The sequence below is a fragment of the Varanus komodoensis genome, unplaced genomic scaffold (genome assembly GCF_004798865.1).
Source record: "Varanus komodoensis strain SLA01 unplaced genomic scaffold, ASM479886v1 scaffold8, whole genome shotgun sequence".
Taxonomy (NCBI): Eukaryota; Metazoa; Chordata; class Lepidosauria; order Squamata; family Varanidae; genus Varanus; species Varanus komodoensis.
The window spans coordinates 25,736,240-25,750,750 of record NW_025336481.1 but is presented as its reverse complement, the minus strand read 5'-3'; the positions used below and the strand labels follow the sequence as shown (position 1 = coordinate 25,750,750).

General features: G+C 38.9%; 1 protein-coding gene across 2 annotated transcripts in view; it reads right to left on the bottom strand.

Moving 5' to 3' along the window:
* Positions 1-3,121: 3,121 nt before the first annotated feature.
* Positions 3,122-14,511, bottom strand: part of KITLG (KIT ligand) — an 80,744-nt gene continuing 69,354 nt past the window's right edge. For both annotated transcript variants that reach the window (XM_044455422.1, XM_044455423.1), the window contains 4 exons: positions 9,109-9,218; positions 7,343-7,419; positions 5,953-6,035; positions 3,122-4,314 (listed from right to left, as the gene is read on the bottom strand). In XM_044455422.1, coding sequence (XP_044311357.1) covers positions 5,996-6,035; positions 7,343-7,419; positions 9,109-9,218 — 227 coding nt within the window. In that variant the 3' untranslated portion in view covers positions 3,122-4,314; positions 5,953-5,995. The remainder of the gene's footprint in view (positions 4,315-5,952; positions 6,036-7,342; positions 7,420-9,108; positions 9,219-14,511) is intronic.

Below are 14,511 nucleotides of genomic sequence, written 5' to 3'. Positions count from 1 at the left end.
ACAGAAAGGTTATGTTGTGAACAGTGGTTTTAATCTGGATATGCTTTAACTGGCTTTTTCTCATTATTTTGTTTGTGGTGCTATTGTTTTTAGTCCCCTCTCCCATTTTGTTCTGTTTGGTTATAACTGCAAATAAAAAAGAAAACAAGGTTTCAGAGGGCACAAGGATACTTACAGATACCACATATTATATCCTTGTCCTAAGGATACCAATCATCCCACCTAGGAAGGATGCTAACCATTCCACCCAGATTGTATACCCAGGAAGTGTGCATGCAGGACCCTGTCTGTATGAGACCTATCTGTAAGTCCAGAATCAAACAGTATAAAAAGGACAAGGTATATATCTATATTTTTAGAAGACACATATGCTGCACATTACATTTTATGAATTTGGATGATTAACCTTCTGTCAGAATACAGATACTGATACAAAAGATTGTGTTGATTTTTGTATTAATGTACATAATTACAACCCATGAACCAGCCAACAAAGTGTTGTCTGCCCAATAAGAGGAGCCTGAAGTTTCTGAGTTCTAAGGACTTAAATATATTTAATAATTATGTATACATGTTCTTTTAAAAATACAGTTGAATGAAATTACAACTTATGCAGGGGAAACTATTACACAATTTTCAGGTTCATTCCATAGTTGGAATAAAACAAATGTAGTTTTCTGAAATAACATGTGTATAATGGATTGTCTGGAGAGTCCCACCATATTCAGAAATGAATATGTGTACATTTGTGTGTGTATATAGATATATGAAAGGGTGTATGTATACACACACACACACACACACACACACACACACACACAAAGAGAGCGCAAGAAAAGGAGATGGCACGGCACATTTGTATTAAGCATAGTTCTAAAACAATCTTGCAATGATATGGATACCACTTATTCAAGCAAACTCCCTTGTAAAATAGCATTTTGCTTTCTGTAGTTAGTTCCTTTCTCTTTCCATATAGTATAACAACACATCAATCTCAAGGACTTCATCATATGCACTTTCCACAAGCAGTTAATAAAATGAAATTGATTTAAGGTGTAATGCTATGCATGTTGAAGGTAAAAAATATCCTACAATTAATTGAAGGATACTGGGAACTGTAGGACATTTTTCTGTCTTAACATGCATAGGAATACACGCTTGACTGATAACATTTTAAAATTTATTAATCTTCTTCTTTTAAAGGCATATAAAGCAAATAAATAAATAAAATTGTACCTGCCATTCAATAAGAAGGGTTAAATCCAGATAAACCAGTGGAAGAAGTTCTGAGACGTTCTGCAGACTGCTGTGGAAGAGCTTGTGGAAGACTGCACAGATATTGTGCAAACAAGCATCTGGAGATGTATAAAGCCTTTTAAAACAGACTGCATAATAGCTTGTGCATGGATTTTGTGTTGTTAGGAAAATGCTTTCTGCTTGTGGAAGGACATTTCTGAATCTAACTTGTGGATTAAAAATAAATCTCTTCAAATGATTCCAATTCAGAATAACACATGCACATGGAAAAACAAACCTTGGTTCTGCCCTTACAATGGCAAACATTGATCATCACCCTCACTCCACTGTTAAACATGCATTAAAAAGTCAGAAGAAACCCACCCAGTTACAATCCAGATTCTGAATATGCATTGAATAGATATATATACCACTTTTAAGAGATAAAAATCCCAATGCAAAATAGGACAGAATGTATAAACAACATGAAGGGGTAGCTAATGTATGTTAAGTGATCTTCCATATATGCTTTTACAAGCTGCCTTTGCTTCTTTTGAAATACTATTTGCCCTCTATTCAGGCTGGTATGAATGGTCACTTAAGGAAATGTTAGAGAGCAGCTACATTACACATACAATTTCACTGCTGAAGCTAGAAAAGAATCCTGTGTCTCACAAAGCTACACAGCTCTGTTACCTTGCCATGAGGTGGACAATTTACTGTTAACCTAATCCGGATCACTGGGCTGCTCTGACAGAGCTAGGTTCTGGTTCTGGCACAAGGACATCTGCATCACCTTTGCAGTGGAGGTGAGTCCCATAGGTCTGACAATGGAACTCAATTTCTGTCCATGGGTCCTTTGAAATCACAAGAAGGGGGGATGAGCTGTATGCACAACTGAAACTAGGTGTCAAACATACACATTAGGTTCAATCAAAGGTTGCCTCCTTCTGATGAAAAAGTTTCTTCTGGAGGGAGGGAACATTTCCACCCAACCCATTACAGTTGTCAAAATTAGGTTACCAAACAATAACCCTAAGTAGTGAAATAGTCTCCAGATATTTCATCTTTGTGACATTTACCTGAGAAGGCCCAAACCACTCAGCCAAATCGCTTAAGCAGAAAATGTCAAGGAAATGCTACTAACTGCCAGAATGATTATTCAGCCTCCGTTCTGAGGGGATGCTATGCTGCATCGTGCTGACAGAGGTTATTTACATTCAAAACAAGAACAAGGATGGCTATGCAAGGTTGCTAATGCCAGTAGGATTATACGTGGATTTTTTACGTGGCTCTGTAAATGCCTGATAACCTTAACTTTGTCTGGCGCTGTCCCTAACAATAGGTTGAAAAGTCACAATGTTTGGTCCTCATCCAGCTGTATTCATAGGAAACAAGTCACACATGAGTACTGGTGGCCCTGGATGCCATTTAAGAGATCAATTTTGCTATTTTGATTGGTGTATGCATCCAAAATGTACGTTTCAGCTGCAGTTCTCTCTTCCGCATATTGCGTGTTAGTCCTTATGCCAGCATCATCACTAGCCAACAATAAAAGGACCAGGGCTCTAGGAATGCCAGATTTGTGTTATTTTAATTAATCCTAATATGTTCTATAATTTTCCATATATTATTTCTAAGGTTTTGTGACAGATATGACAATAAATACTTCTGTGAAAATCTTTAAATAAACTATTTATTAAGCAGAGATAATTTTATCAATGTATTGTAAATGAAAAGTAACAAGAGTTTAAAGTTATAAGACTTTAAACTTATCAGGGTGTGGCCCTATGCATATTTAGACAGAAAAAAAACATACATTTCCCAATATCCCTTTCAGAGAGATTTTTTTCCTACCTAAGCACGCACAAGATTGCACCTTTATTGTATTAGTAGTTTGCAACATGGAACATTCAACTATTTCACAGAACACAAAGTACTGTGAATCTATTTTGAGCAAGGTAATAACTTAAAACTGATTCTATACCGACTGTGAGTGTTCAGTGTCCTCTTTTCAACTTTTGAACAATGCATTATTTTTCTATCTCAGATTTGCTATCCACAGTTTTGTTGCAAAAAAATTTCAAGAGGCTGACAACTATTAAGAAAATTTTCCTTTTTATTTGAACTGGACTAAAATAATAATTGATGGAGAATGCTAAGTGATGAAAAAGTGTATTACTTTAAAATTCATTTGCAAATATTAAATGACATACAGTAAAGCTATCCTAAGCCTTTGTATCTTCAATATGTCCTGATTTTTTTTATAAATATCAAGAAGAGTGGTACATAATCCTAAGCATTTTAAATAGGCTTCATGATCATTTTTTGTCCCCAAAGTTGACTTTTTCCACTTTGTGACTGACATACTGGAACATCAGGGCCATCTCTCTACAGCCAGCTGTCGATGCTTATCCTATTACAACTGCCCTGTTTTCATGTTCCAGTGTTTACTTCTCCATGGATATTAACAACACAACCAAAGTGTATGTTGGCTTTCTGTGAATACTATTTCATGTATAGCTCAAAAATATCCAACCTTATTTCATGTGTAACCGTCCCTCAATGCGAACCCAGTTCTGCTGTTGAAAGAAAGCTAGCTCATTAGTCCTTTGCATAACCTTTCTGCAAATCTTATGTACAGTACTGAAGATTGTAATTCTCATCCATTTCCACTTTTTTCTCCTATTCCGAGTCTCCATTTGCACACAAAATGCAACTTCCTTATGACTTTTTGTTTTCGATCACATGAATCTGGAGCCATGTATTTATTCCTTTTGCCCGAATCCACTGCAAATCCCAAGATGCAAAGAAACACATTTGTCTGCGCGCATATATATATACATATATATATATATATATGGGAAAATACGGTCCTTTTCTGTGCAGACTCTTCTTTGATGATGTTAAATTCAGCATTGGTTTCACAGTAGCACAACCTTTATCCGCATGTCTATTTTCTCAATATGGAGTCACGGGCGACAACAACAGATGCAGACTCAGTCTGTCACTCCAAAAGGAATACAAATATGCTTAAAGCTGCTTCATTTATGAAGCAAACATGTAACTGTTAGCTGCCTGGTAGAGGGGAGAGGGAGAAAAATGCAATTATTTTAGGGACACAGTCATAGAAAATCTTTCAGTTTCACAAATTAGTAAAACTCACTTTCAATTAATGTAACAAGTAAATTCCCTGGCTTGAAGCATTTTTGGCACATCTTGTTCTGCCAAATTGCATTTGTGGAGGTTGTGAAGTTTTGCTGTCTCAGGGAATCAGGGAAGAAGGGAGAGAGATAGGAAGAAAGAAAACCAGCAGGAGAGAAAGAAATTTATTTAAGGTTGACAAAGCAGTGCCTATTTAAAGACAGGAAGCTTCCTTTTTATCTCTCTCTCCTCTCTCAATGTCTCTCTCTCTCTCTCTTTCTCTCCTAACAAAATATCACCTCTTAAATATGTTGGGCAAATCTAATGTTTATCAGAATGTTAGGAAGAAAGTGAGACATTCTCTGGGAAAGGTTTAGCACTCAATCCTAAAAGATATGCCCTGTCTGCCATATAGCAAATGGTAGATTGTTCCACTACAACCGAGCCATAATCATTTTCTTCATCTTGTTCTGCATCACTTAATACAGGGGTGAGCAACTTGTGACTATCTGGACATTGTTGGCCTGCAACTTCCAATGCTGGCTAGGGCTAATGGCCACTGCAATCTGACCACATCTGAAGGGACAAATGTTGCCCATCCTTCTCATTTAATACAATATAAATTTTCATTGTTATTTCCACTGGCTAGGTCTTCAAACAGCCTGTAGCCTAGGGGTCTGGAAATCACTCGGAAAGCTATGGTAGGTCCATTCTCATTATAACAGTACTGCACAGAGGCAAGTAGTGTGGCAGCACTAGCTTAAATTCTAGAGTCTCAGAAGAGACTATGTGCTTTTCCAAAGGCACTGAAGTTCAAACATCTCATCCAATGATCCACTGTCTTCCGGCTTTAATTTCTGTCTTAAGGGGAGCAAAAAAAAAAGGTTCCCTGTTGTAGACTATGGGTGGGCTTACATGACACAAGCAGCCATGATGAAATCCTATCACTATGATCTGTTGTGTTGTCCAGACCCAGTTCTGGATTCGGATTAGTTTTCTACAAACATGGAAAGAATCAATAAGGGTTCCACAGCTAGCTTCTCTGGTCACTGGGACTCAGGAGTATCATTTTACCATTGTTGGTATGAAAACATCACAGAATTCCTTGGCAACAGCAGCCACAGAATTGGCTGCTTAATTTCTACTGTCCTCAGCCCCATAGCAACAGATGTGCCATTGTTCACTCTATTTCCATTGGCCGAGTAATATGTCCATTTCCCTATTTACTTTTGGAAACTGAGAGATGGTGCAAAAATCCACAGAAGGGGAGAACTGCAGCAAAACTGTTTATTTTCATTTAATAAAAACCTTTGTGGGGACCGAGAAGCATTGCAGACACGCAGGTGCACTTGGGACAGGAAGGGGGACCCTGCCTCGGGACCAGAGTGGACCAATCAGCTGGAGGCTGCTGTGGTTCAAAGGATGGGAGTCCCACTTGCTGGGGTTGCTGGAATGAGTGGTGAGCTCAGGAGGATGGGAAAGCTTACAAAATATTTACTAGAAATTTCAACAGACTGCTCCTTGGTATAGGCTGACAGCAAAGTCAGTTAACATTTCTTTTCCAAAACTTACCCAAATGTGAAACAGTAACAGTGTATATATAAAAAAGCAACAGCTACACTTGTAGAAGCGTTTTCTCTTTTTGCTGCAGCATACTGTAAGACAAACAAAATACAAAGTGCCTTTTATCACATTGCAAGAAAAATCAATTGTAACGTACTTGAAAGTTTCCTGGTAGAGGAAAAAAAATAGGCATGTGTAGAGAGGTATCCTGTGGGATTCATTGACTTGTTTTAAAGCATAACTGTATGAAAATAAGGGCTTTCTGCACTTAAGGCAACAGAATAAGAATGACCCTCGAGATTAAGGCAGTGGACTGGTTCAGATGATAACCACTGTTCAAGCTGCAGAGCGTGCATGTGGGGTGTGAGATGAGAGTAATCAACTCAGAAAAATTAGCAACAGGAGATCGGATATTGGGTGGTTGTTTTTCCCTGCAACAAACCATCCAGACTTTGCAGCAAGCTGTGCCAGACCCTGCAATCAGGGAAATTGTGTCAGCACATGCTAAGGATTAAATAAACCACAGTGGTTTATTTCGCCCTTGGTACTCTTGCAAACCCTAAATGGCTTGGGTCCTGGATACCTGAAGGAGCACCTTCTTCCCCATGTATTGGTCGGCCCCTTGAGATCTGAGGTGGAGGTCCTTCTCTGGGAGCCCATTTTGAAGGAAATTGGGAGGATAGCTACTCAGAGAAGGGCCTTTTCAGTGGTGGTGCCCCGATTGTGGAACACGCTCCCCAGGGAGGTTCACCTGGCGCCATCACTTTATTCTTTTCGTCATCAGACAAAGACCTTTTTATTTTCCCAATATTTTAACAGTTAATTGGTTGTATCCCTGTTTTACCATCATTATTGGATACAGTGTGTTGTATGTTGGCTGTTGTATATGGCTGTGTTGTTTTTTATTTTTTGTAAGCCATCCAGAGACTTTTAGTATTGGAACAGCATATAAAAACTTTATATAAATAAATAAACAAACAAACAAACCAAGCTAATCATGTTGGCTCAAGGATGGTAGCAGATCTGGAACCAAGGAAAAGGTTGCACTCTGATTTTGGAGCACAATACTGTGTGTATCTACTCAGAGGTAATTCCCTGTGTGTTCGTAGGGCTTGCTCTCTTGTAAAGGCATTTTGGATTGTAAGCTTAAGGGAGCATAGTATAAAGGCATAGAGTACATATCTCAGAGTTCTCTCTTGGACATTTCTATTTATTTTATTTTTATTTATTTGGGTATTTTTACCCCATCCAATACATTGCAGGTGTCTGGACAGCTTCAATCTTTAATTACCAGAATGATCTCATGACCTTGAGGAACATATGCTGGCCTGGGAGGTCAAATAATATAGTTGGTTGGTTGTTATTTTCTCATAATGAAATGAAAATAAAATCAAAATACCTTATTTCATTATCTTCCTGGCAGATGTTAGATTGTGTAGTCTGGTCACTTTCTAGCATATGTTTGCAGGCAATTTTCTGTGGAAAAAAAAGCATTGGGTGCTTTGAAATATTGATTTAAAAAGTTACAGTCAAAATGTTAACAGTAAATTATTTATCTTTAGAATCCATTTAATTGTTTAAAGGAAGGGTAAGGCCTTCTACATACTGACTACTATTCCCTTCATCCTTGCTCTTGTTGGCGAATGGTGATAAAAACTGGAGTCCAATAGTGCCTAGAAAGCCACAGGTTCCCCATCCCTGATTTAGGATGCAATCCAATCATGCTTAGATAGAAAGATGTTCTACAACTCCCTGCATCCACCAGAATGTTTGGAGTTTAGGACTTATTTCTGTCTAAACATGCATAAAATTGCTCCCTTGATGCATTTTCACCTTGAAATTCTGACCCCATCCCATCCGTTTGTGAGGATGAATCATTCTGTGACTGCTGGGCATTTTCAATCCAATACTATGGACTGTGAAAAGTAAATGTATCTATGCATGTTGTTCTCTAAATACCATATAAAGAAGGATTTTGCTATGTATATTATAGTACATGCATACAATCTGGACTGGTGGGATCATACTTTCAGAAGTTACTCTGGTAACTCAGTAATAATAATATGTTAGGGTCTTTTCAGGTCATTTTTCTTTGTGGAGTTCCTTTTTATCTGTTGCAGGAGATTCACATATCTTTTCTCAATGTACCTTTTTTCATCCCTTTGATGCTGTGATTACACATTTGGGTATTTGCAGTGTATGGGTATAGCTCATTTACTGCAGATGCCTTGGAAACCTGTTAACTGTATTTCATGTTTAAGTGGATTTAAACTGCTGATTTTCTAGAGTGCCAAACTGTAAAACCATGATGTGCTGGTAGTGACCAGAACTGTTTGTCTTGCATGTTGAAAGCAATGTGCTATGTTGTGACACAAGAAGCAAGCTGCAGTGCATTAGGTGGAAGGAAAAGGAATTCCCCTGAGAAGTGGCAGAGAGAACCTGGGCTTGAGACCATGACCATGTTGATCCCAGATTCACTCTTGGGCTTTTCCAGCTGTGGTAGACAGCAGCAGAGGAGGCGGAGCAGAAAGGACTGGAGTAGATGGATCAATGTCATGTTGACTCACTGGGGGGCAAAATTTTGTGTGACTGGTGTAGCTTTCTACATGAAAACTGCCATTAATGCTTTTATCATTTTGAAATGATTGTTGACACTAAAACCCATCCATAATACACATGCAATGACCCTGAGACATGATTGAAATACCAACCTACATTCAATTTTTGTAATGTTCCATAATGTACTGGAAGACACTAATCCCAAGATGCTTTGATTCTTTGAAGGGTTTGTTCATTCCTTTGTGAATTTTGGGCCAGTCTCAATAAAGGTACAGTTTTACACGGATTGGATCTAGTCATACCTCAAGAGGTATAAATCAATGATTTACTCATATAAATCAATGAGTAACATAAGTTCCATTGTTTTCAGTGGGATTACAGACTATAGCCAACCTGTGTTCTATTTTGTTTCTCCTAATGGATCAGGATACCTATCTTTAAAAATGGTATGTTTTGTTTCTACTTCAGATTAAATGAACACTTCAAAACTTGATCACTTGACCATTATAGCTTTTATACTTCCACCACAATATTTTTATTTTCACAGAGGTTAAGTTAGTGCCTTCTTAGGCACTAAATTTGATATTTAAATTTGATATTTCTCACCTTCCAGCATAGAGCTCCCAAAATAAAGCCAATAAAAAGAGTCACCATCGATGTGAGTGCTATGCTGATTCCTTGCATGCTGGGGCCGCTGAGGAAGTCCAGTTCTGTTTCTGTAATTCAACACATTTTCTTTTAAATTGCATGTAAGTCTTTGGAGCAGCATTGTTAATAAAAGGTAATTTGTTCACTAGCACCTTTGTAGACAAGTTAAACCTTTAAAGTGGTTTGTTTGTCATTAGCAAGTATTTGGCTGCCTGATATTCACAGCTTTATTTGCACTAACTCCGGAAAGGCAAACATTCTGGCAATTGTGCAATCAGATTTTTACCATCTGCAGAGCAACGTTTACCAACTATTTTCTTCTTCCCTCTTTACCAACATTTTAGCTAAGGATGCCCCTCCCTTTCACCCCTGTAAGCCAGTTTAACAACCAGGCTTCGTATATGAACTCCCAGGAGATAAAGAAATCTAAGTTTTAAAGACCCTGGGGGATTTCCCTCTTCTCCAATCTACTTGGAGAAGCACAGTACGTGCAAACGTGCTGTGCTCTTGACCAAAGTACACACACTTCCCAATGGACAGTCTGCACTTATGATTAGCAATATAGCAGTAGTTTGTGTAAGTTTTGTTGAACTGAACACAAAAATGCAACCAATAATGGTATTCAGTAATTATAATCACAAAATCCAATTTCAACGCAAAAGGCACATTCCTATCACCATTTGCACACTGTCTTTGCTCATTCTATTGTGTTCCTTCATATTTGCTGGAAAGGAAAGGAAAGGAAAGGAAAGGAAAGGAAAGGAAAGGAAAGGAAAGGAAAGGAAAGGAAAGGAAAGGAAAGGAAAGGAGTCCCTGTGGATTTTTTACTCTGCTAGCTGAAATGGCTTTTGGGGTTGCACTCATCTCCATATCAATGGCAATACTTGCTGGAGAGATCAGCAATTTATTTTTAAAATTTTATTCCTTTTTGTTCATCCAATGTATCTGAACATGCCACAAACAGAAAGCACATTTGTGCACACACTTCTGTTTCCACCTCATTGTACAGTTTAGAACTGTGTTAGTGACATATCTACCGGTCTGTACAAAGTTGCACAACACTGATTACTGGCTTCTTAAGCAGAAATATTCTAGGTAGTTGTGCCCTGTAGATCTCATGCTTTGTCTATTGTGCTGAGGTCAAGTCTTGTTCAAAGTCTCAAATGTTGCAATTTTATGTACCTTACATGAGAGTAAATCCCACAGAACTACGTAAAGCTCACTTTGGAAGGAGTATTTAGGGTTGCACTGTGAATCTGTCAGGCAGTGGCTTGCATGGGGCTCAATGCAAAGCCCAGCTATTCCTGTTACAGTGCAGGTGAATAGCATATTCCACTCCTGCAGTATCACCTAGTTCTGCTTCTTTTTCTGTAGACAAGTGGCCGAAACCTCAATGTAAACTAAATCAAATTAAAGCCACTGAGGAACAAGATGTGTAGCTGGTAAGAATTGCCATTATACTCTGCTACTTGATATATTAGCCATTTTAGTTCCTTGCTGTAGTCTTGCTATTCATTAGGAACCACTTCGGCTGCTTAAGAGATTTTATTGCCCACTTTATCTCTAACACAAAAATCTTGCCTACTCCAGTTCAAACCACTTCTCAAGCCTCACCGCAGAGACAGCCTGACAACTTAGCATTTATCAAGCTGCCTTAGATTCTAAATCTTTTTTTTTAAATCAGATTTCTGCTTGAACTTTGTTTAGACCTTACAGGTGTGCCAGCTCTAAAAGGAAATTTTAGTCAAGCAGAACAGATACTTCATGCTTGCATAATTGGAAGGTGGTTATTTTACACCATGCAAACTAATCGCAGTAGATAAAAGGTGAAAGTTCTGTAAAGAGGGAAAAACACACAGCACCTTCTGTACATTGTTATTAGGAAGCTGCTTCAGGCTGAGTCAGACCTCTTGTTCTGTCTGCCTTGGTATTATCCATACTGACCATGGATAGGGTCAATATGACCATGTGTTTGGGGCACACATCCTGCGGACCCAATCCTCCTCTGCACTACTTGCAACTTGCCTGCTCACCCACCTGTTACTCTGAGTGGTGACTAGAAGCAAATACCGATGGTGCTAAGGAGCACTAGTGCTATTGCCTGCCTGTCCAGTGTCTGGCAAGCAAGCCTGTGCAGAGATGATGAGGAAGAGCCTGGAGTGGGAGTAGAGGGAGGAGGGAGGTAGGGAGGGCAGTGGGAAGGGCACGGAGAGTGTCTTGCCTTGTGCCCTCCTCCACACCTGGGCTCTGCCACTGAGCGAAGCCACATTCTGTTCTTAACTGTTTTGCTCCAGAATCCTTTCTGCTATGTCAAAAAAGATGTAAGTAAATATGGTACTCTGATAGGAAAACTACATGTTTTTTGGCTTATAGTTTTGGCATGTAAAACTGCTGGGAGGAGGTGGAGGGAAAAGCTTATAGTTTTGGCATGTAAAACTGCTGGGAGGAGGTGGAGGGAAAAGTTAGGATAACTGCTGAGGATTTGGTTTGTTTCAGTTTCTCTTTTGATGAAGACCTAGAATAAATAATTTAAGTATCTGTCTCTGAGGTCTTGTACTTATTTATCCATTTTCTTTGCAGGAGAAGTAATTCCATCTTACATGAAGCCCTTTACCCTCCCAGTTTTCCTTTCTATGTTTCCTACACAACACAAAGTGGCATAGAGTGGACCTGAGAACATACATTAAGTTTAAAATACATTAAATAATAGTGGCATCCAGAAAAATACTGAATTTTCCTTGTTTTTAAAAAAAGCCATGGACATAGCTGGAAATATGAGAAGGAGAAGCCCTTGACGATGATAACATAATGCAAAGCATTTGCAAATATCCACGAGCGAAGGTTCAGGAATGTACAATAAATTCCTTGTGTGGGAAAGTGCGCACCAGTTCTTACAACAGCGACAGGCTTTGAAACAGCCACAGCTTCAAGATCACACCAAGTGTGTCGAAGGTTGTTGGTGGACTCTGGAGATGCCATTGTTGGAAGAACTCCTTTCCCCATAATTCACTGTATCCAGAGTGTGTCTCAGTTTGAACAAAAGATTAAGATAAGGTCTCAATTTGCCCTTCCCCACTGTTGCTGCTTTTCACCAACAAGTTAAGGGAAAACAGTATAAGGGAGTGTGTTTGAGGACTAGGACATCATCTCCTGAGCACCTAGATGGGAATCCATATAGAGAAAGATATGAAAACTGGAAATATCATATCCCATTTTGAGGTGGGTCTTTCAAATCCCTGGGGTTAATTCTCAAGCCAGGCTAAGACAATTTTTCATGACATCCCTAATCCCAGACTGGCATGTCCAGAAAGGATATTGGATAGCAAGTCAGGCCAGGACCTTAAAGAGGTCTGCTGCCAGGCCAAGTTGCAAGGGCGCAGCATCTCAGGTCTTGAGCTAAAATCCAACCCTCTGGGATGTTCAAAATCCCCTTTACCTGGTCCCATCTCTTTCCCTCCAGTCACTGATTTTTTCATTGTTTCCTGGCTTTGATTTTTTCATTGTTTCCTGCAGGTTCTCCTCTACTGTAAAATGTTGAAATGCTTTGCCTAAGGCTTATTTACTGGAAGTGCAAAAGTTTCAAAGTAAAATATGTTGGTATTTTTGGTATTGCAGAGAGCTTCTCGGAATTGGAATTCAGGGGTTCTACATCTCAAGGCTAGATGGACCAAATGTAACAGGAGCAATGTACTGGGCAGGCAAGACTAGCTGTAAAGTCAACACTGCTAGATGCACAGAAAAGCACTGGTAGCATGTGAAAAAGTTGCTTTTCATAACCATCCCCACCCTACACTGTAATGAGGAGAAAAATTAAGCTAACCCATAAGAAGCTTAATTACATAACAATTACAGTTTCCACCCTTCATTTTCCACATTTCCTGATTTCTGCATCTACAGTAATGTCATTCTTTGGAGGTCTACACAGAAAGAATTTCTTTATTGAGTCCAGTGGAATTTTTTCCCAGGAAAGTGTTTCTTGGGTGAGTGCAGGCACACTCACTTTTTCAACCGCTGGATGTAAAATATTCACATTGGATGGTATCCCTTTCAAAATTCATTTCGCAGTTACAGTTTAACAATAATCCCTGATGGAAAACAAAAACTCATGTGGATTACAGTTACGAAAATGTAACTTTAGTTACAAAAATATGTTGATCAATGGTGACTTTTTTGTTTACAGTATGTTTTTAATGTATACCAAGAGACCAAAGAATAGAAGCAGGCCTATATATTATTTTAAATCATTTAAACTTTGGAAGGTTATCTGAAATGTTAGATAAACTTATTATTTTCAGAGTATGAGATATGACCTCTGTAGAGAAATGTTGGACAATAGTTCTCAGAAGTGGAACATGCCAAAAAAAAAAAAAAACCCTGGCCAAATTGTTGTACCAGTGTGGAATATTTCACTATAAAAGGAGCTGCTGGCAAGTGCTCATCTGGAAATGTACATCTCAAGTACGCACTGGAATTATAGCTTTTATAGTTTTTGAATAATACACTTAAAAAACTACTGCTCTAGTTTTCTTGGAGCTATGATTCCTGCCAAAGGAAAGTAAACATGCTTTACATGTTTACAGTTTGCTACCTGGAGTGAAGGACAAGATGGTGCCATCTTCCACTTTCTGTGAGGGCTGCTAGTGGGTTGGACAGGCGGTATGAATCTTACTTTACAAATGGCAACAGAACAGTTTCCTCTCCTGTGTCTGAGGTCAGAAATGTAGTTCATCAAGTAGAGGGCAGCTGGATGGTGTAGACGACTTGTCCCAAACTTTGCTGCTGTTCCCTGCCTCCTAGCAGCTGCCACCTAAGACGGATTTCTCACTCTACTTAATGGCAAGGTTGACTTGCTACATCTCTGTCTGTGCTCTTACAGTTTTTCATCTATGAGTATCAAAGGGACTAAGGGACAAACTACATGTGGTATTTTGTTTTACAAAATGTTATAACCAAAGTTATAAATGAGAGTGGAAGGATTTGAATGGAGAAGAGGGAGAAGAAAAAGGGACTTCTTAACTGTTCTCCTCTGTGCATTTCCGCCCCCCCCCCCATGGAAAATGAACAAAAAGAAATAGTTGGGAAGCTGGTCCTCCAGTGCAACTTTGCTTTACAGATTTCATGGCTGCATTGTCAAAAATAACAATAAAACCCTCCATTGGATGGGGGGAAATTCCATGTCACTGATAATAGTTTTTAGTAGGTAGAGAAACTCTGATTCTGCTTAAGTGATCAGTCATGATGTTTTAGCTCTTCAAGAAGGCAGCATATTCCATTCTGGAGCCAGGCAAGGTTGTTTAAATTGAAAAATTAACACTGAGACGCTCATACTGTTTGGTTGCCATATTGGTCATCCAAGGATTA